Source organism: Hypanus sabinus, chromosome 12 (assembly GCF_030144855.1).
Source record: "Hypanus sabinus isolate sHypSab1 chromosome 12, sHypSab1.hap1, whole genome shotgun sequence".
In the NCBI taxonomy this organism is placed as follows: domain Eukaryota; kingdom Metazoa; phylum Chordata; class Chondrichthyes; order Myliobatiformes; family Dasyatidae; genus Hypanus; species Hypanus sabinus.
In genome coordinates, this window is record NC_082717.1 from 93,888,332 (window position 1) to 93,909,164 (window position 20,833).

General features: G+C 40.3%; 1 protein-coding gene across 4 annotated transcripts in view; it reads right to left on the bottom strand.

Annotated features, from left to right (window-relative positions):
• Positions 1–281: 281 nt before the first annotated feature.
• map3k4 (mitogen-activated protein kinase kinase kinase 4) overlaps positions 282–20,833 on the bottom strand; it is a 217,620-nt gene continuing 197,068 nt past the window's right edge. For all 4 annotated transcript variants that reach the window (XM_059986481.1, XM_059986483.1, XM_059986480.1 and 1 more), the window contains 8 exons: positions 20,159–20,350; positions 18,572–18,642; positions 13,323–13,439; positions 11,326–11,485; positions 6,657–6,779; positions 4,954–5,060; positions 968–1,147; positions 282–577 (listed from right to left, as the gene is read on the bottom strand). In XM_059986481.1, the coding sequence (XP_059842464.1) occupies positions 557–577; positions 968–1,147; positions 4,954–5,060; positions 6,657–6,779; positions 11,326–11,485; positions 13,323–13,439; positions 18,572–18,642; positions 20,159–20,350 (971 nt within the window). In that variant the 3' untranslated portion in view covers positions 282–556. The remainder of the gene's footprint in view (positions 578–967; positions 1,148–4,953; positions 5,061–6,656; positions 6,780–11,325; positions 11,486–13,322; positions 13,440–18,571; positions 18,643–20,158; positions 20,351–20,833) is intronic.

Consider the following 20,833-nt stretch of genomic DNA (forward strand, 5'->3'; position numbering starts at 1 on the left):
GATTCATTCTCACTTAAGCAGTATTCCTAAAATAAAGAATTTATTGGAAAACAATTGTATTTCATTAATCAGTCTACAGTTGCTGCAGAATAAACTCGAGTATGCAAATGTTCATGGGAGTCAGTGCATTCTTCTTCCACGATATAATAGGTTTGTAGTACAACAAACAGAATAAAAACATTTTACAAATTAGAATATTTGACAACACAAAACTTTGGAACCTATAGAAATTTGAAATACTATAGCTGGGTATTATGTTTTCCAAAAGCAAGGTATAGTAAGGGGATGGGTTATCGGGGGGGGGGGGGAAGAGAGAAACCACAACAGTCTGTACAGTAGTAATGGCACTTCCAATAGAGCATGCAGCTTATTTTAATTTGTTAGACAGTCAAATGCCCAACGTGTGCAGTTTCAGACTGTCAGCTTCACAGAAGCAGTGGTACAGTGACCCTGGTCAACTGTCCGTGCAGTCCACGGTGAAAGAGTGTTCTTGGCACTTGCAGTAGTGATTGCTTCTTGTGTGTCGGAGACCACTCGAGCTTTTGTTCAGGCAGCCTCATTCTTCATCACAGCAAACCTGGACAGACAAAGTATTTTAAGTTATAATCAAAATGGTAGCAGTTCAGACCAAATCACGGGAAAGTAACTGAGGGTCAATTCATCATTATAATAACTTGAAAGCAACTGAGTATGCTGCCCTAATTAAAGGAGTCAGGATGGGACAACATCTTCAGGTCTACACCAATGAAAACAGAGTATCAAAAACACTGGCAGGCTATTTCAGAATGCCACAAACACACCCACCATGTCTAAGATATCTATGAGCAGTAGTAGTGTATGAAAGTACTCGGGAAGATCGATGAACACTGTTAAGCAGCTTATAATCTTACTATCTGCGAAAGCTGTGATCCAACTGAATCCTGAATTGGGAGAAATAATTGAGCTTTCATGATGTGTTACACAGTACCTTGACAAAAGGGTGATCCAGAAGTTGGCTAGCTGTCCACCGGTGCTTTGGATCGCTTTCCAGGCAATAGGACAGAAAGTGCTTGCCTTCTGGGCTTAACCGTTCTGGAATGGGAGGCTTGTGACCCATTCCCACCTTGTACATGATCTGGAAGTTGTGCTCATACTCGTGCCAAGGCCTCTGCAAAACAATTGAAAGAACAACTTGAGTTTTCAGACAGTATCAAATAATGAAAACAAATTTCACACAGCAAAACAAATCATACACAAAGCTTTCTGGACTACAATCCTATCCATTGTAAAGGGTAATCAAAGCTCAAACAATGGGGAGAAGGTAGCTTAATGACATTTGCATTACAACAAATGAAAGGTTCCTAGAAGCTGAAGTAAAGTATCATCTGTGTCTTCAGAATGAAAATGAAATTGGACTGAAAAAAGTATGTTCCAGGTAATTGCACCAGATACTGTAATGTACCCACAAATGCTCCTGTAATAGGATTACTAAACAACTTAATCAACACAGGTTTGTGTATAGCTTATTAGATATTTAAAAATTATTGTATATTAAAAAATACAGTGTAAAGTCAAATTTTGACATTCATCTGAAGTGTGAATGTTTTATTGCCATTAAAATATTTGCACCATTTCCTCCAATTTTCTTTATAGGCTGGTTTGCTCCCCACCTGACTAGCTAATATCTGGATCTGTGCAAGAGCAGGATGGATCTATCTAGTCTACTAATACCAATTTGCTGTTATATGTTAACTTCAAAGCTTAAAGTAAAGTTAAAGTACATATATGTAACTCTGAATAATTTTCTTGCAGGCTTTCACAGAACAAAGAAACAATAGATTCTCTGAGACTAACAACCTATATGCAAAAGACAGTATAAATACAAAAATAATAAGTTCCTGAAAGAGAGTCCATGGGTTGTGTTGAGGTAAGTAAAGCTATCCACACTGGTCAAGAGCCTAATGATTGAAGGGTAATAACTGTTCCTGAACCTGGTGGCATGGGACTCTTAGCTGTTGGCAGCAGCGAGAAGAGAGCACAGCCATTGAAATGTGCAATGTTGACCGGAAGAGGCTCTCCTTTATGGTTAGTAAAATAATTTTTAAATGATACACAGAAACAAAATAGTTTTGCAAAACAAGCATGGTCTCCCTGCACTTCTGACCACACAGACCATTCGAGCATTTAGAGATTCTCAAGAAACAGATTAACAAATTTTCACAACACAGCAAAGGCCTCTGCAGTGACAGTGGACGCACCAGATATTTCAAGGTGATTAAAGCCTTGTCTTAAATGCTACTTTGGCCTCCTCAACACAATGATTTTCTCTGAGTCCAAAATACACTATTTTGGAATATCCTTATACGGTAAAAGTGAAAGTGCAAGTGATTACTGAATTGAATGTACTTGGGTAAAAGATCATTTTAACCATCTAGGAAACAAGTTTGTTTTATGCCACTGTCACAAATGTCATTCAACCAACTATTTACGGCCTAGTACAGGAAAATGATGCTGAGGTGGCTTGATCTTATTGAACAGCAGAGCAGGCACAAGGGGCCGAATGGCCTGCTCCTGGTTCTGTTGATGTATGTTGTGGTGAGATGATTTAATTTACATCAAAAGTAGTTCTCAGAGAAACTTGTAGTAATTAAGTCACTATTCCAAAAATTCCTCTAAAGATGAAATTCGTAAGATGTGGTCATTTAAATGCACTTCATATTTATTTCAAATTACCATTTAAGACTTGGTCACCAGAAAATACATTGGCTATGAAAGTCAAACACTTTTGCTTGAGGGACTCATTTACAACTTTCTGTTTCAGCAAAGAAAACAATTACGTGATTCACACAGAAAACAAACTCTTTTGTCCTGCTGTCAATAAGACTTTAGACTGGGCATGACTCACCATTTGACTAAACTGGACAATTGCCCAATGATGAGCTGTAGTCCAGCTGACTCATCTACTGGTCAATTTGAATCTGGAGGAAATGTTACAAAGCAAACCCAATCCCTTGCAAGGATCAGAGGATTCTGATTCATATCCCAAGGCATTTGATTAAAGCTTTTGGTACTTAAATGAATCATACAAAGACACAAAGTAGTTTGGAGTCTTGTTGCTGAAAACTGAGTCTTCATTTTCTCTAAGCAGAGAGAATTTAAAAAATCAGAAGTGCAAAGGGACTAGGGAGTCCTCATGCAGGACTTCCTAAAGATTAATGCAGGTTGAGCCAGTGGTAAGGAAGGCAAATGCAATGTTAGCATTCATTTCAAGAGATCCCTAGAATATAAAAGCAAGGATGTGATACTAAGGCTTTCTAAAGCATTGATCAGACCACATGAAATACTGTGAGCAGTTTTGGACCCCTTATCTTAAAAAAAAGAAGTACTAGCAGTTGAGAGAGTCCAGGAGGTTCACAAGAAGATTCTAGGAATGAAAGGGTTATGTATGAGAAGTGTTTGATGGTTCTGGGCCAGAACTCACTGGACTTTACAAGAATGGGGCGGGGGGGGGGGGGGGGGGTTAGAATCTCATTAAAACCTATTGAATATTGAAAAGCCTAAATAGTCTAGATGAGATGCTTCCTAAGGTGGGGAAGTCTGGGACCAGAGGGTAAAGCCTCAGAATGGAGGGACATCCACTTAGAACACAAATGAGGAGGAATTTCTTTAGCCAGACGGTGATGAATCCATGAAATTCATTGCCACAGATGGCTATAGAGGCCAAATCATTGGGTATATTTAAAGCAGAGGTTGATAGGTTCTTGATTAGTCAAGGCATCAAAGGTTACAAGGAGAAGGCAATAGAAGTGGACCTGAGAGGGTTGATAAATCAGCCATGATGGAATGACAGAACAGACTTGACAGACTGAATGGCCTAATTCTGCTCCTATTTCTTATGGTGTTGTTCAATTTTAAACTTGTGTGGGAAGGAGTGGGGAGAAGCAGCTGAAGGATGTGAGTGTCAGATCTAGCAAGGACTCAGCAGCCTCTGTCTGACACAACGTGGTACCAGTGCTCCAGTCCAGTATGCAAACGCCACTGTAAATGACACTGCTCCAACATATCAGTCGAAACTGCCACCAACCTCTACCCAGAGACCACAGACTTTACCCTAAGTTTGTGGAACACACCTTTAAAGCAAAGCTCCAGGTAAATGTTTCACAAACATCTTAGATGTACACACACGTACGTAGTGGCAACTTTATTAGGCACAACTGTCATTAATGCAAATATCTAATCAGCAAATTGTGGCAGCAACTCAGTACATAAAAGCACGCAGATATGGTCAAGAGGTTCAGTTGTTCAGACCAAACATTAGAATAGGGAAGAAATGTGATCTAAGTGACTTTGACATGGAATTATTGTTGGTGCCTGAAGATGTAGCTTGAGCATCAGAAACTTTTGATCTCTTGGGATTTTCACACATAACAGTCTCTAGAGATTACAGAGAATGTTATGAATAACAAAAATCATCCAATGAGTGGAAGTTCTGTGGCTGAAAATGCTTTCTTAATAAGAGGTCAGAGGAGAATGGCCAGACTTATTCAAGCTGACAGGAAGGCAACAGCAACTCAAATAATAGCGATATGCAGAGCATATCTGAACGCACAGCACTGAACTTTGAAGTGGATGGGTTACAGCCACAGACCATGAATGTACTCGTAGTGACCACTTTATTAGGTATAGCAGGCACCTAATAAAGTGGCCACTAAGTGTATATACCAAAACAGGAGCTGTGGCCCCTTGGAGTTTATTCTGCCACTTGCTGACCTGATCTTGGCTTCCTGCCTGATCCCTATGTCCTTCAAATCTCTTTCAGTCCAAAATAAAACTGAAGATTACAAAATCAACACAGAAACGCTGTTACCCTGAGTTGTGCTTGAGCATAAGTTACCATGCAGAGTCTCTGACAGTCATTACAGAATGCCACTTACACCAAAATGAATATCCATGCACCATCATTCTACACCTCACCTTGCCCGTGACCATTTCCACAAGGACACACCCAAGACTCCACACATCTGCAGCACGTCCATGTCCTTCTCCCTTTGCTCTGGTGATAACTTCAGGGGCCATGTAAGCTTTAACAGAACAAAAGAGACATCAAGTTAATTAAGTCCATATCTATCACTCAATCATCCTGCTGAAGTACAGTTTTGTTTGCTGCTGTCAATGCTGTCACAAGTGGCTGCTGCACTTCAAATTTAAAAGCTCACTGCATAGTGCGTTAAATCCTCAGGCAATGTTATATTCTGAAACCACCTTATCTCTGAAAAGGGACTGGTACCAGCCCAAACATATCCATTCCAAATCCCTTCAACCAAAGTTAATAAGTATTAACAATGTTAGTGGATATCTGCAGATTCTAACAGGAAGTACAACCCAAAGATTAAACATTCCCTGGTTTGATATCCACTGAACTATTCAACATCAGCCAGGTCAATGGCAGGGATTACTAGTTCCAGCACTCAGAGGCTGGAGAGAGAGGGGATGTAGTGGGGTAAGAAGTAGGAGAGAGAGAGCAGATGAAAAGGTTACGGGGATGAGAGAAATAATCAGCCAAGATGGAATGGTGATGTAGACTCAATGGGTTGAATGGCCTAATTCTGCTCCTATGTCTCATGGAAACCACTTGTGAACACCTGAGCAATCCATTAACTTCACACAGAAGTGGGACTTGATAACAGGACATATCCTGCGTACACAAACCCTACCCTAATGGGAATCAGTACGTGCAAGGAATGATCATAAAGGACTTCCATTTTTAAACAAAATATCCAAGTCCAAAAATCTATATTGTTTTATACACACACAACAGAAAAGGGCAATATCCATTTTAATCTTTCCAGAGGTTCTGTTAATAATGGTTTGAAATCAACCTGTGTCATGGAGATGGATGGAGAATAAAGAACCACTTGTTTAGCACACAAACAACAGGGCCTGGGCCACATATTCATTATGTGCAGAAGCATTTTATGAAGAACAGGAGGTCAAGAAAACAAAGGCTTGTGGCACCATTCAACAAGACGACATCTGAACTACCTTAAATCCACTTCCTTGCACAAAGCGTATGCCCCTTGCTTTCCCCGGATTCCAAAATATTATCCATCCTTCTCAGATTTGAATATATCCAACAACCTGGCATCCACAACTGATAGGGAAGAGAACTCCACAACCAGTGTGAAGTCATTAATCCAATATGCCCATACCATAAAACTACAACCAGTGTGAAGTCATCAGACCAATACTTAATCAGAGCTTATTTTACCTGATCTTTCCTCAGTCAGTCCTACCATCTTACAAATCAACCTAATAAACCATTGATACATTGTGTCCGTGACATGTTCATTCATATGGCAGACTGGGGTGATTTCCCCTGAAGCCCTTTACTGTTGTAGTGAGACTGCACTCTTGATCAGAACACTTCTTTGACACTTGCTACACTGCTTCAACTCATTGAAAAACAGGTACTGCTGTGTTACCTACAGGCAGAGAGATTCACTCTCCATCATCCAAATGTTTCATCAAAATCTAGTGCTACTGGGGCATCAGTCTGGAGAAGGTAAGCATCATATTAAAATTGGAAAAGTCCAGCCTTTTGCATCACATACACACCATGTCCACAGACACAAATGAATGCCTAGTGGGAAAAGGAAAACATCAAACAAGCATCTTACCAGCAGTCCCAAGGGTACTGTTCACTTCACCAGGCATGGTCTGTGCAATATTCTTCAGTTTAACCGAACAACCAAAGTCTCCCAGTTTGATCAGACCCGATGAGGTGAGGAAAATATTGGCACCTAAGAGTAATGAAAATTAAAGGTTTGCTAAATTACAAACAAATCATTGCGTGATTCAGCGTGATGTCACAGCACAACACTGTTTCATCATCCAGCACCCCACCATTCCCTCTTCTCACTGCTGCTCACCACCAGGTTCAGGAACAGTCATCCATCAGGCTCCTGAACCTCAACTCTGAAATGATTCCTCAACCTATGGGCTCAGAAGGGCTCTACAAGTCATGTTCTCAATTTATTTTGATTTTATTTTGTTTGTTTCTTTGCACAGTTTGTCTTCGTTTGTACATTGACTGTCAATGTGTGTCTGTAGTTTTTCATTGACTCTTGCATTAAATGTGAATGCCTGCAAGAAAATGAATCTCAGATAGTATATGGTGACTTGTTAATAAATTTATTTTGAACCTTGAACCAGGATAGCACAAGGACTAATGGAAATGCAGTGAGAATGCAGCTCTAAATGAGAGAAACACTTTTGCAGAAGCAAAACATTGCTGGAAATTTGAAACAAAAATGCTTGTAATACTCAAGCAGCACTTGGAAAGAGACGTATAGTTAACAATCTTGGGTTGTTTCCATCATAGTTAACACGATCTGAAGTGTTAGCTTTCTTGCTCCATAAATAATACCTTACCAGTTGAATGTTGGCAGGATTCACTGTTACTGGGTGAAGGACCCAATCAGTTCTTCAATGCAACCAAAGACAAGTATGCCAGAAAAACTTTTAACTCAGTCACTGGAGCCACCAACCTGTTCGGCAGATGTCCAGAAAGACCCAGTTGTTATTGTACAAGTCAATGAAGGCCAACGTGCAGGCGCAATGTGGGAGGGCAAAGATTATGCTTTTATTACAACAGTATTCAAATAAAGGAGTACAGACAGCTTACTGCAAATTATATCAAACCTCGAGACTGTGCCCAGGGTAGTGTATACGGTTTTCCTTTCACTACCTCCTCACCTCAGAGGGCATGGATTGAAGATCCATGCAGCAAGGGGAGATCAAGTAAACAGCCAAAATCCTTCAGAGCTCAGAAGAATGGGAGGAGATCTCAGTGAATCTAACAAAATTCTTTCAGGGGCAACAACCTGCTGAAGGATCTCAGCAAGTCGTGCAGCATCTATGTGAAGAAAGGAATTGTTGACATTTAGGGGTGTTTTAGCTCAAATTGTTGGCAATTCTTCTCACAAACAGTGCTTGGCCCAGAGTTCCTTCAGCAGATTCCTTGATGCTCCTGATTCCACCATTTGTATCTTGTGTGTAAACAGGGCTCAACAGGGACTAATGCTCTGTAAACAGGAGTCATGGTCTCAGGATACGACACAATGAGGACTAAGGTGAGGAGAAACCTCTTCACTCAAAGGATGATGGATCTTCAGAATTACGCACCCCAGAAGGAAGTTAGATCAGGAGATTAGGGACAGGGTGGAAAATGGAGCTGAGACTGATCAGCCATGATCTTGGTGAATGGCAAGGGGAGGGATAAATGATCCATCCCTATTCTTAGTTCTCGAGCTGCAGCTGTCACCCTGCTCTGATGGAAACCCTTAAAGACACCACAAATGCACTTGCTCTCTACCAATGACTCTGATGTGGATGTAAGGAGCAAACATGCCAAGTAAGTCACCACTTATTTTACTAAAGGATATTCAGCAAGGAGCATGTTGGTGTTTGCTGGTAAGTGCCAGTCCTGAACTGCCTTCCAGAAAGTGATGGTGAGATTTCTTTTTTGAGCAACTGGTGTTCCTTCTGGGAGAAGGCTTGGATGCTGCAGGATTTAATTGCAATCCACTTAAAGGCGCAAAATACTTTATGAATGGCTGTCTTGTACTCTTTCTGATGGCTGATTAACACTTGACCACAACAGTTCTCCATTGTTCAAATCCCCAGTTTAAATTAGCATGCTTTGACCATTTAAAAGAATGAAAGCTTTGTATCTAGAACTCAGCAGGTCAGGCAGCATATCTGGAAGGGAATAAAGAGCTGATGTTTTGGGTTGGGCCGAGATCTATCCCCAGGACTGATGAAGGGCCTTGGACTGAAACTTCGGCTCTTTATTCCAATCCATAGATGCTGCCTGACCTGCTGAATTCCTCCAACATTTTGAATGTGTTACATCTGTTGAATCTCATGTTTATCAACCTTTGTATCTGATGTTACAAAAAATGACATCTGTGTCAGAGCAAACTGACCTGGCCTTTGACAGTCAGGTTTCAGTGAAATCTGCCCATTGCATAAGTATTGGTTGGGTAAAGAGTGACAACATTGACAACATTACTACTAGTTCCATAGCTGAGTGAAGGGCACGAGTGTACTGGTTGGATGGATTATAGTTAATGACTTAGCACAGCAGTCAGAAACTATTGGTACTGCCTGCAGATATTTAACAACCACTATCAACACCTTTACTAATATTCTTCAAGATTGTGCTGGAACTGCACTCACAAATTACATGCTCAACAGTACTTGTGTTATACAAGGTTTCAACCAGCAGTTACAACTGCATTACAGTCATAATGATTATTATATAATATAACAGAGTACAACTGAGTAATTGTTTGCCTTCCCTCAAAAGGAACACCAGTTGTTCAAAGAACCATCTTACCATCACTTTCTGGAGGGCAGTTCAGGACTGGAAACCAAATGAAGACAAGGAACGAATTCTGATCCATAAGACATTGGAGCAGAATTACACCATTCGGCCCATCGAGTCTGCTCTGCCTTTTCATCATGGCTGGTCCACTTTCCTCTCAACTCCATTCTCCTGCCTTCTCCCCATAAGTTTTCACACCCTGACTAATCAAGAACCTATCAACCTCCACCTTAAACACTTGGCCTCCAAAGCCACCTGTGACAATGAATTCCACAGTTTCATCATCCTCTGGTTAAAGGAATTAATTCTAATCTCTGTTTAAATGGACATCCCTCTATTCTGAGGTTCAGCCCTCCAGTCCGAGACTCCCTCATCATAGGAAACATCCTCTCCACATCCACTCTATCAAGGCCTTTCAACATTTAATGGGTTTCAATTAGATCCTTACCCCCCCCCCAAACAATTCTTCTATATTCCACCAAGTATAGGCCATCGACCGTCATATGACAAGCCTTTCAATCCCACAATCATTTTCATGAACCTCCTTTGAACCCTCTCCACTGTCAGCACATCCTTTCTTAGATAAGGGTCCAAAACTGCTCACAATACTCTAAGTGAGGCTTCACCAGTGCCTTAAAGTCTCAGCATTACATCCTTGTTTTTATATTGCAGTCCTCTCAAAATGAATGCTAAATGAATTTGCCTTCCTCGCCACTAACTGAACCTGCAAGTTAACCTTCTCCTTTGTAAATTTGTGCTGATTGCAATACACCAAGTGAATTACTTGGCCAGGGCCAAACATGAACTTGGCAGATTTATAATTGTTTGGAAAAAAGAATCCAGTTGGTGGCTATCCTGCTTTTAGCAATCTGACCATTACAGCTGGTAAACTCAGTGTTGCTGAAGGCTGCTATTTCATGAATTTTATGTCTTATCAATGAAAATACATGCACAGAATCTGAGAAATAGTGTCCCTTCTAATTCTTGCAGGATGATCAGCCATAATCCCACAATGAGGCACAGATTTAGCATGTTTTTAAACAGAACATGTGATATAGAATTCCAAGGTTAGGTAAAATTCTTGACACTGTCTTTTCTCCACAGAATAGAAATAACTCCTGACTGCTCCACTATCCATCACTCTGATACAAGATCTTTCTTGCCCGTGCCATGAACTTCAACTTCTTCTATATCCACTTCAGTTTAGATAACTAATCTTGGCATCTTACTTTGGCTATTGAAGTATTGAGTAGTCTTATTGACTGGTCTTATTCACCTGTCAATTTCTGTCTTTTAAGGTGAAGTAAGTATAAGTCCTATCCCTTTTACAGGATAGTTATTTGTTCTTTAACAAAAATATCCTAATCATATATTAAGACCCCATTTTAATTTAGTGCTTTCAAATTTACAAGGATGTTTACAGGACATGAGGACCAGTGTTCTAAATATAGGTTGAATAGATTAAGATTGTCTTCTATGGATTGTAGAGAACAAGGAGAAGTTTGATAATATACAAAATTATGAGGGGCATAGATAGGGGAAATGCATGCAGACTTTTTTCTACCGAGGTTGGGTGAGACTAGAATTAGATATCACGAGTTAAGGGTGAGAGGTGAAATGTTTAAGGGGTACACGAGAGGAGGGGAACTTCTTCACTCTGAGGGTGGTGAGAGTGTAGAACGAGCTGCCAGCATAAGTGGTGGACCCTGGTTCACTATTTGAGAGATATTTGGATAGGTACATGGATGGGAGGGGTATTAATGGCTATGGTACAGGTACAGGTCAATGAGACCAGGCAGAATAATTGTTTAGAATGGCCTTGATGGGCCAAAGGGCCTGTTTCTAATAAATATGCTAATTATCACATTTGGAAGTGTGTTTAAACAATAAACAAAGAGCTTGTGGAAAAGCAGCAGTAGAGATGAACATGTAATACTAGAAAGAAAAGTGTGCATTACCCTTGATATCCCGGTGCACAATTCCATGTTCATGTAGCACATTGATAGCTGTGGTGATCTGCTTGGTATACAATCGAATTACGTGCTCCTGTAGACCAAGCCTAGCTACCTCTTCCAAGGTGCCTTCATCGCAGTACTCCATGAAGATGTACATTTCTTCCTGAGCAAAAGATAAACACCAAGTTTAATACGCAAAACAGCTACATGGCCCACAGAGAAACAACAAAATAAGCATGATATTTAATCACAAGAATTGCATCAAAAAAAAGATCTACCTACGTGTCTTGGGACGAAGAAAACTTTCTCCCTCTAAATTATATATTCCCATATATATGAAGGACAAATAAACGGAGAACAGTTTGAGTTATGTTGCACAACTGAAACTCCAATAATGCTCTGCCAAAGCTCACTGAGGCTCACAAACATGGCACAAATCCTTAGTTGTAAAGAATAATTGCGGGAGTTTGGAAGAATCAAAGTGGGAAGGAGGGGGAAATCTCACTGAAACTGATCGAATATTGAAAGCCCTAGATAGAGGGGATACAGAGTGGTTGTTTTCTATAGTGGGGGAGTCTAGGACCAGAGGACATGCCCTCAAAATAGCATGACATCCCTTTAGAACAGAGATGAGGAGCAACTTCTTTTGCCAGAAGATGGTGAATCTGTGGAATTCATTGCCACAGATGGCTGTGGAGGTTAAATTATGGGGTATATTTAAAGTGGACGTTGATAGGTTTTTGATTAGTCAGGGCATCAAAGGTTATGGGGAGAAGGCTAGAGAATGGGGTTGTGAGGGATAATAAATCAGCCATGATGGAATGGCAGAGCAGGCTTGATGGGCTGAGTGGCCTAATTCTGCTCCTGTCTTATAGTCTTACTTCCCAAAGGGGACAGCCCTATATGGGGCACTAAGGACACAACTCCTTGCTTGTCCAAGAGTGTGACAGAACAAAACAGTCATGAAGGGTGTAAACAGCAAGATCGTTACGTGGGACTGGATTCTCTTCAATTATGTTCAAGTGGGAACTACACAGGTCCAAAAGGCCAGTTGGTATTAAAAGCCAAAGCAGCAAAGCTGTATGACTTGGGAATAAAAATTTTTTTTTATTAAAGTGGCAAGAGGAAGACACACATTATGTAGTTTGCACAATGTGATTCTAACATTATCACAAGAAACAAAGCTGTTGTTATTATTATGCCCAACTTGCCAACAACTCTGCTTTCTATGTCTAGGGGTGGGTCACTTTAACCTGGACACAACTCATCTGGCTCAGATGAGTCAATACAGAGGACACGACATGTAGGTGAGGCAGAATCAGAATAAAGCTAATATTCCAGTCCTTTCATTCGGTTTGCCTGATTACTTAGTTTTTAGGCAGATGGGACAGAAGTCCTTTTAAGACAGTTTGCAATGTGGAAGGACTTTCAGTCTTTGGCTGGTCAAAGTCAACATTTAAATGGCATAGACTTCTAACTGCAGAGAAAATAAGACAATTCAGTGGAGAATCACAGTTTTCTGCTGATCTCTGCTCCCGACTGAGCTCTCATTTGTACTCTAGAATCTCATCTTGTTTACAACTCCAGAAATAACATTCATGAAAGGACCCTCGGCCAGGACATATATCCCTCCCTCAGATTTCCTCTGACAAAAGTCTCAGATGATGTAAAGTTTTGGCACGCTGTACTTTGCCCAGAGGTCAACCTACATTAAAGGATCTAGGGAAAAAAAAAATCAAGGGCTTGTTCATTTCTCTAGCTGAATTTCAATGCCATTAGCTAGTCTGGGACATTAACTTAAGCATCATATGACAAAATTTTCCATGCAGATTTTCCTCTTTCGAAACACTAGCTCAGTGACTTATAAAGGCCAACCTTCTACCATGCATATCTGGTTCAATACAGGTCAACAGGACAGGAAATCAAGGCAAAATACTATTTTCTGTAAAACGGATAGGGTATTTGAATCAGTACATCTGATGGGTACTTGAATTACTTACTCTGTGAAGTTCTACACCAAAATATCTAACCAGGTTTGGGTGTTTGATACCTTCAAAAATTTTCAATTCATCTGCAGTCTCCTTGATTGTTTTGTGATCATTTGGCTGGAATCTGATCTATAGATAAAGGACATCAAACCATAAAGTCAGTACACAAGAAAGAAAAGGAGTTGCATATACAGTTGCATGAAAAGGTTTGTCAACCCTTTGCAATTACATGGTTTCCTGCATTAATTAGTTACTCATAAAATGTGGCCTGATCTTCATATAAGTCACAATAATAGACAAACACAATTTACCTAAACTAGTAACACACAAACAATTGTACTTCTTGTCAAAAAAAGTATGTCAACTGCTGGGGCAATGCCTTCAACAAAACCTATTTGGAGGCAGGTGTTCCATCAATCGGTTGAGATTGGAGGTGTGGGTTGTAGAGGTGACCTGCCTTATGAAAAAAGACACAATAAGCTAGGTTACCGTCAGAGCCTGTGCTTCTCAAGAAAAATGTTTATGTACACCATGTCTCGATCAAAACAATTTTCAGAGGACCCTAGAAGAATTGTCTTGCAAAGATCACACCAAGAATACAACGTGCAATGCTGAAGGAGGTGAAAAAGAACCTAAGAAATCTCTAAAACTTGCTAAAGTCTCTGTACATATGTCCACAAGAATGGTGTTTGTTGAAGGACACCATGGAGGAAACCACTGCTCTCCAAAAAAAACCATTGCTGCATGTCTGAGGATTGCAAAAGACCACCTGGATTTTCCACAATGTTCTGTGGACAGATGAGACAAAAGTTGATCTTTTTGGCGGAAATGCACACCGCTATGTTTGGAGGAAACGGAACTGCGCACCAACACCAAAACATCATCCCAACTGTGAAGCATGGTGGAAGGAACATCATGATTTGGGGCTGCTTTGCTGCCTCACGGCCTGGACAGCTTGCAACCATTGAAGGAACACTGAATTCAAAATTGTACCAAACCATTTTACAGAAGAACATCAGGGTAGAGGTCTGTCACCTGAAACTTAACAGAAGTTAAAAGATGCAACAAGACAATGATCTGAAACACAAGATTAAGTCAACAACAGAATGGTTTAAAATGAAGAAAATTTGTGTTTTGGAATGGCTAAGTCCAGGTCCTAACCCAATAAAGATGCTGTGGCATGACCTGAAGAAGGCTGTTCATGCAAGGTATCCAAGAAATATTGATGAATCGAAACTGTTTTGTATGGCGGAATGGTCAAAAATTCCTTCTCGCTGTTGTGCAAGTCTGATCAGCAACTACAGGAAATGTTTAGTGAAGATTATTGCTGCTAAAAGAGGTTCTATCTGTTATTAAATACAAGGGTTCACATACTTTTTCCAGCCTGGATCGTGAATAGTTTAAGAATGTGTTCAATAAAGACATGAAAATTACAATTGTTTGTGTTATTAGTTTGGGTAGATTGTGTTTTAGGTGAAGATCAGACCACATTTTATGAGTAATTAATGCAGAAAACCAAGTAATTGCAAAAGGTTCACAAACTTTTTCTTGCAACTGAATGTAGTATCTTTCACAACCACAGGACACATTATAGCATTTCACAGACAATTAAATAATCTGCTTCAAAGCAACTTACATTTTCCAGTGTGTGGTGAGCAAGATCTTTAAAAAACAAGAAATAATAACCACACCAGCTGGCTGTGGAAAAAATGTCAGCTAGGACATAAAGGAAACAACTTTCCTTTTGAAATACAAACATGAGGAAATTCAAACAACACACACAAAATGCTGGTGGAACACAGTAGGCCAGGCAGCATCTATAAGGAGAAACACTGTCAACTTTTCGGGCCGAGACCCTTCGTCAGGACTAACTGAAAGGAAAGATAGTAAGAGATTTGAAAGTAGTAGGGGGAGGGGGAAATACGAAATGATAGGAGAAGACCAGAGGGGATGGGATGAAGCTAAGAGCTGGAAAGATGATTGGCGAAAGTGATACAGAGCTGGAGAAGGGAAAGGATCATGGGACGGGAGGCCTTGGGAAAAAGTAAGTGGGGGGGAAGCACCAGAGGGAGAACAGGCAAACAACTAAATATGTCAGGGATGGGGGTAAGAAGGGGAGGAGGGGCATTAACGGAAGTTAGAGAAGTCAATGTTCATGCCATCAGGTTGGAGGCTACCCAGCTGGTATATAAGGTGCTGTTCCTCCAATCTGAGTTTGGATTCATTTTGACAGTAGAGGAGGCCATGGATAGACATATCAGAATGGGAATGGATATGGAATTAAAATGTGTGACCACTGGGAGATCCTGCTTTCTCTGGCGGACCGAGCGTAGGTGCTCAGCGAAATGGTCTCCCAGTCTGCGTCGGGTCTCACCAATATATAAAAGGCCACACCAGGAGCACCGGATGCAGTATACCACACCAGCCAACTCACAGGTGAAGTGACGCCTCACCTGTAAGGACTGCCTGAGGCCCTGAATGGTGGTGAGGGAGGAAGTGTAAGGGCAGGTGTAGCACTTGTTCTGCTTACAAGGATAAGTGCCAGGAGGGAGATCGGTGGGAAGGGATGGGGGGGACATTTCCTTTTGAAATGGTGGCTGGGATCTTCCGATTAGCAACTGAAATTCCTAAAAATCTACCCTTTGAGTGGAAATATCGTTTCCCACTGAACTATCTAAGAAGGAAAAAACTAAATTTTCTGAAAGTGATTAAACAGCTGCAAACAAGAATAACATCCACAAATTCACAGCCAGACTCACAACAACGATTAGGATCAGGAGAAAGTTGCATGGCCCCTAAACCTGCCTCACCATTTCGTAACATCTGACTAATCTGAACGTAGAGAAAACCCTACATTCCCATTTATCCCTTCACTTATCAAGAAGCCATCTACCTCTACCTAAGAACATCCAAAAACTACTCCCACCTCCTTTTGTGCAACAGAATTCCAAAAACTCACAACTCTTCAGTAAGATAAAAATTGCACCTTATGCCTGTTTTACATGAGTGACTCCACATTCTAGATTCTGCCAAAGAGGAACTCCCTCCCCACATCCATACTGTCCCCCACAGGATTTTGCATGTTTTGAACAGGTCCTCTATATTCCAGTGGCTAAAAACCTATCCTGCTTAGTTGTCTGCCATTAGACAATCTACTTAGTCCCGGCATTAGTCACATTAAGTACCCATTCCATCTTCTGTTATTGCATATAATTTGATCAACAAGACGTCCTTCGGTGTACCGTTGATTCCTAATCGCTCGGCGCCCTGTAATTAGTTTTTGAATCTCCATCAATAGACCACAAGACATGGGAGCAGAACAGGTCATTCAGTCCAATGAATCTGCTCCACTATTTGATCACGGCTGATCTATTTTCCCTCTCAATCCCATTCTCTTGCCTTCTCCTTATAATCTTTGGCGTCCTTACTAATCAAGAACCTATCAATCTCTGCTTTAAATATACCCAATAACAGCCTCCACAGCCGTCTGCGGCATTGAATTCCACAGATTCACCACCCTCTGGCGAAAGAAATTCCTCATCTCTGTTCTAAAGAAATATCCTTGTATTCTGAGACTCTGCCCTCTGGTGCTAGACTCTCCCACTATTGGAAACACTCTCTATATGTCCACTCTATCTAAGTCTTTTAATATTCAGTAGGTTTCAATGAAATTCCACAACCTCCTCCCTCCTCCAATCCCCCATTCATGTTCTTCACAAGTTAACCCTGTCATTCCTGGGATCATTCTTGTAAACCTCTTCTGGACCCTATGGAAAATGACACAGCACAAAACTTTTAAGAAGCAATGATATAAAATCTATTCGCTTGGACGGAGTATTGGAAATTTTGATTTTATTTCATTCCATGATTTTCTAATGCTTTCGGATGGAAAATGAAGAGCTTTCATAATTGAAAGAAGGGCAGGCAAGGATATACACAGCAGAATCTTATAGCTACATAGACAACCACCGTGCGCCAACAAGGTCACTGATACACAGATCCAATAGGTGCCTGATAAATAATGAATTCATTACTGCCTGCATGCCTTAATGCTTTACAAGCAGAGACTGGACTGAGCATTATATCAAATCCTATTTTAGTTAACACATAGGGTGTTGTTGCTTTGATTATCTGAATGCTTCAGCTTGGATGTGCTGGCAAAAAACTGCAGTGCCAGGATCAGAGAAAAACTGAAGGGGCACAGAACACAGAACTGTACGGCATAGTACAGACCCTCCAACCCAGCATTAGCACTCAGGCATTTTAAAAAAGTAAAAGGCACAAAATGTTAGCTCAAGGTTTCAGACCAGAACTTGGGAGTCCAGCATGAAAGAGGGCCAGTGCTGAGAAGTTCCAGGCCATACCTCTGGGCGAGCCAGGCTAAACAGACTGTGCCATATTGAAGCAACTATACATTGGAATATAACAACTAACACCAAAATGGTGCCTTTAACACTGCAAATCGTCACACCATGTTCAACAGGTGATCAACAATAAAAAAAAAATCACCTCAAGCCAAATAAAATGCTAAGACAAGAACAAAGTAAGTGACATGAGAAGTAAAGATATGAAATTCTGGAAGGTGACATAGGTTAGAGATGATGGTTGTTGAGACTAGGCAGAATAATAGTTTAGCATGGAATAGATGGGCATTTATATGAGCATTTATGACTGCATGGTAGGACAATTCAGGGACATGCAAGAAACCTGAATGAATATGATTATACAAGCAGCGGAGTTTAGGATAACTCAAGTTTAAAGAGAAACCAACTCGGGAGTCCAGCCAGGGTAGCAAACACAGGTGCAAGAGAACAGATGTGGACTAGAAACTGAGAACAACAGGACCACCCCCAAGGATTTGGAAAGATGACATAATTGCAAAAGCACATTTTATTCCCCAGCTGTAAACAAGATTATTCCTGCAATATTTCCAATTTTCATCTATCAATATTTATTTAAGAAAATACTAATTTTAATGCAGTTACAGCAATGACTCATCAATGGATAAAAGAACCCATCTCTTCAAGGGCCAAGTGGGAGTAAATATTAGATTACCTGTGTCTGAATGCTGTTATTTTAATCTGTGAACAACTTGTTGAAACTGTACAGGTAGGTAGGGTTGTAGCATTTGGCATTTGCTGATGGTCTATGTGTTGCATCCCACCCTACTCCAGGATACATGGCAGCTTTGTGTGTGACGTGCTATATTTACAGCCAACAAGTATTATGAAATGACTTTCACAAATACAAAAGGCACTTACTTCCTTCATTGCCATTAGTTCACCAGTATCTACATTTATACATGTGTACACTTTCCCATACTGTCCTTCACCTAGAGTAACAAAGAACATTGGATGAGCTTCTGGATGGGACTGAGTAGAGAGATCCATCATTACAAGAGACTCAGATTCCACTAAGCAGGGAAAAATAATACTTCAGATATTCACTGATTCTGTTGGCATAAATGAAGTCACCAGTTTTATTCAAACCTAAACCAGAATAATATATTTTGTTTCCATGAACATTAAATTAAAACATTCATCATAGAGTGTGCTCCAACTGTCAACCATCCATTTGCACTGATTTGACACTTACTCAAATCTAGTCAAAATTTATGGAAACTCAAAACTATCTGCCAAAATGTTGAAAATATGCATTAATAAATGTGAACTATTGGCCAAAATAGTCTCCCAGAGCAAAGGAGTTAGAGCAAGAACAACAAATCATGTTAACATTGGTTCAGTGTGTTCCAACTCAGATGCTTCAAGTCATGACCGGAAAGCAATCATTCTCTTGTTACATAATATAAGCATAAAGAAACCTTGGATTTATGCCAGCAAAACCAAAAAAATGTTTCATATAATACTCAAATTATACTGCAATTACAATCAAGACTCTTGTGTTTCTTGGCTCAGACAGCAGTTTGATGCATGCTAAATTCAGAGGGATAATACAGATTAAAGACCATCTTCACCCTGGTTGTCCTGCCTAAATTGTGACAGGTTTGGAGATCCAGACACACATCTGGAGCCCCATGTCCACCTGGCAAGTGCATTATAGATGCAGTAATGAACCTTTATCAAGCAGCACCATGGAACTTGGATTTTCTCATCGTTAAAATACAAAGAACATCAGGGAACAGTGTAAATCTTGTATTTGACAACTACCGTGCTGAAGATATTAACTGAGTTCCGGGAATTCAACAGAAAAAAGCAAAAACAACTGGATCGCCTTGTTAAATAGAAATAAAATGCTAAAAATGCACACTGAGTGAAAACATCAACAATTTGACCAATTCTGATGATGGATTCCAGATACTATCCAGACACAGCTCTTGCTCTTCCCAAAGATCATCTTTAATCTGTCAGAATAAGTCGTCTCATTTCCTTGTATGCATTCTGGGGGCATCTGAGCCACAGTAATAAGCTTATATCTTATTACAATTGCAGATGCAATAGGGTTTACATTAAACATGTAAATTTGAGCCATGAATGTGTGTGAGAAGTAACTGCTTGTCAGTTGGTGTTGCCACAATACCCTTAGGCTGCATTTACACAGCAGACCATTCAGTGGCCCTTGTTTAAAATGGGAGTGCACAGTAAAATCTAAAGCCCAGGCAATGTACAACTGCCTTCTGCTATGAAACATCTTGGACTGTCTCCATTTCAAAATCTCTTGAGTTTTTGTCTAGAGCAAAACCACAAAGACCTAGAAGCATCTGAGAGTTTGCATTATAACCACAGCGTGCATCCAAAGCCCCAAGATAAACAATCTCTGTAACACAAGTTCTGCATGTGAAAGCTATGCAGATGTAAGCATATATTTTATGTCTTTAGCTCCAATATTACCTATTTTGTTTCCTCTTTGCCATTTAAACGTCACTTTTCTTAAACCAACTTGCATGACATTGTCGTAAGATTTAGGAATGTCACAGATCTGACCGATGATATTTTTTTGCTTCATCTGGCAGTCTTGTTGCTCTTCAAAGGACTTAATTGACTTGCGTACAATGTCAATTCGACTCTGCTTGGCAGTAATGTCTAGGGAAGTCAAACAAACAAACAAACCTTCAGTGGGAATGTAGAACAAATGACAAAATGCACTTACGAGCAAGATCTTCCCAGTCTCTGAAATGTGTAATGTACATCAATGGTCATTTTAATAGTAACACTCACTTAATAAAGCATCTATCTAATCAGCCAATCATGTGGCAGTAATTCAATGCATAAAATCACTCAAACACAGTCAAGAGGTCCAGTTGTTTTTCAAAGCAAATATCAGAATGGGGGAGAAATGTGATCAAGTGACTTTGACCATGGAATGAAACAGCTAATCTACTGCGATTTTTGCGCACAGCAGTTTCTAGAGTTTATAAAGAATGATGTGATAACAAAAAAAAACATTGAGCAGCTTTCTGTGGGAGAAAATGCCTTGTTAATGAGAGGTCAGAAGAGGAGGATGGCCAGACTAGTTCAAGCTGACAGTAACTCAATAACCACATGTTACAAGTGGTGTGCAGAAGA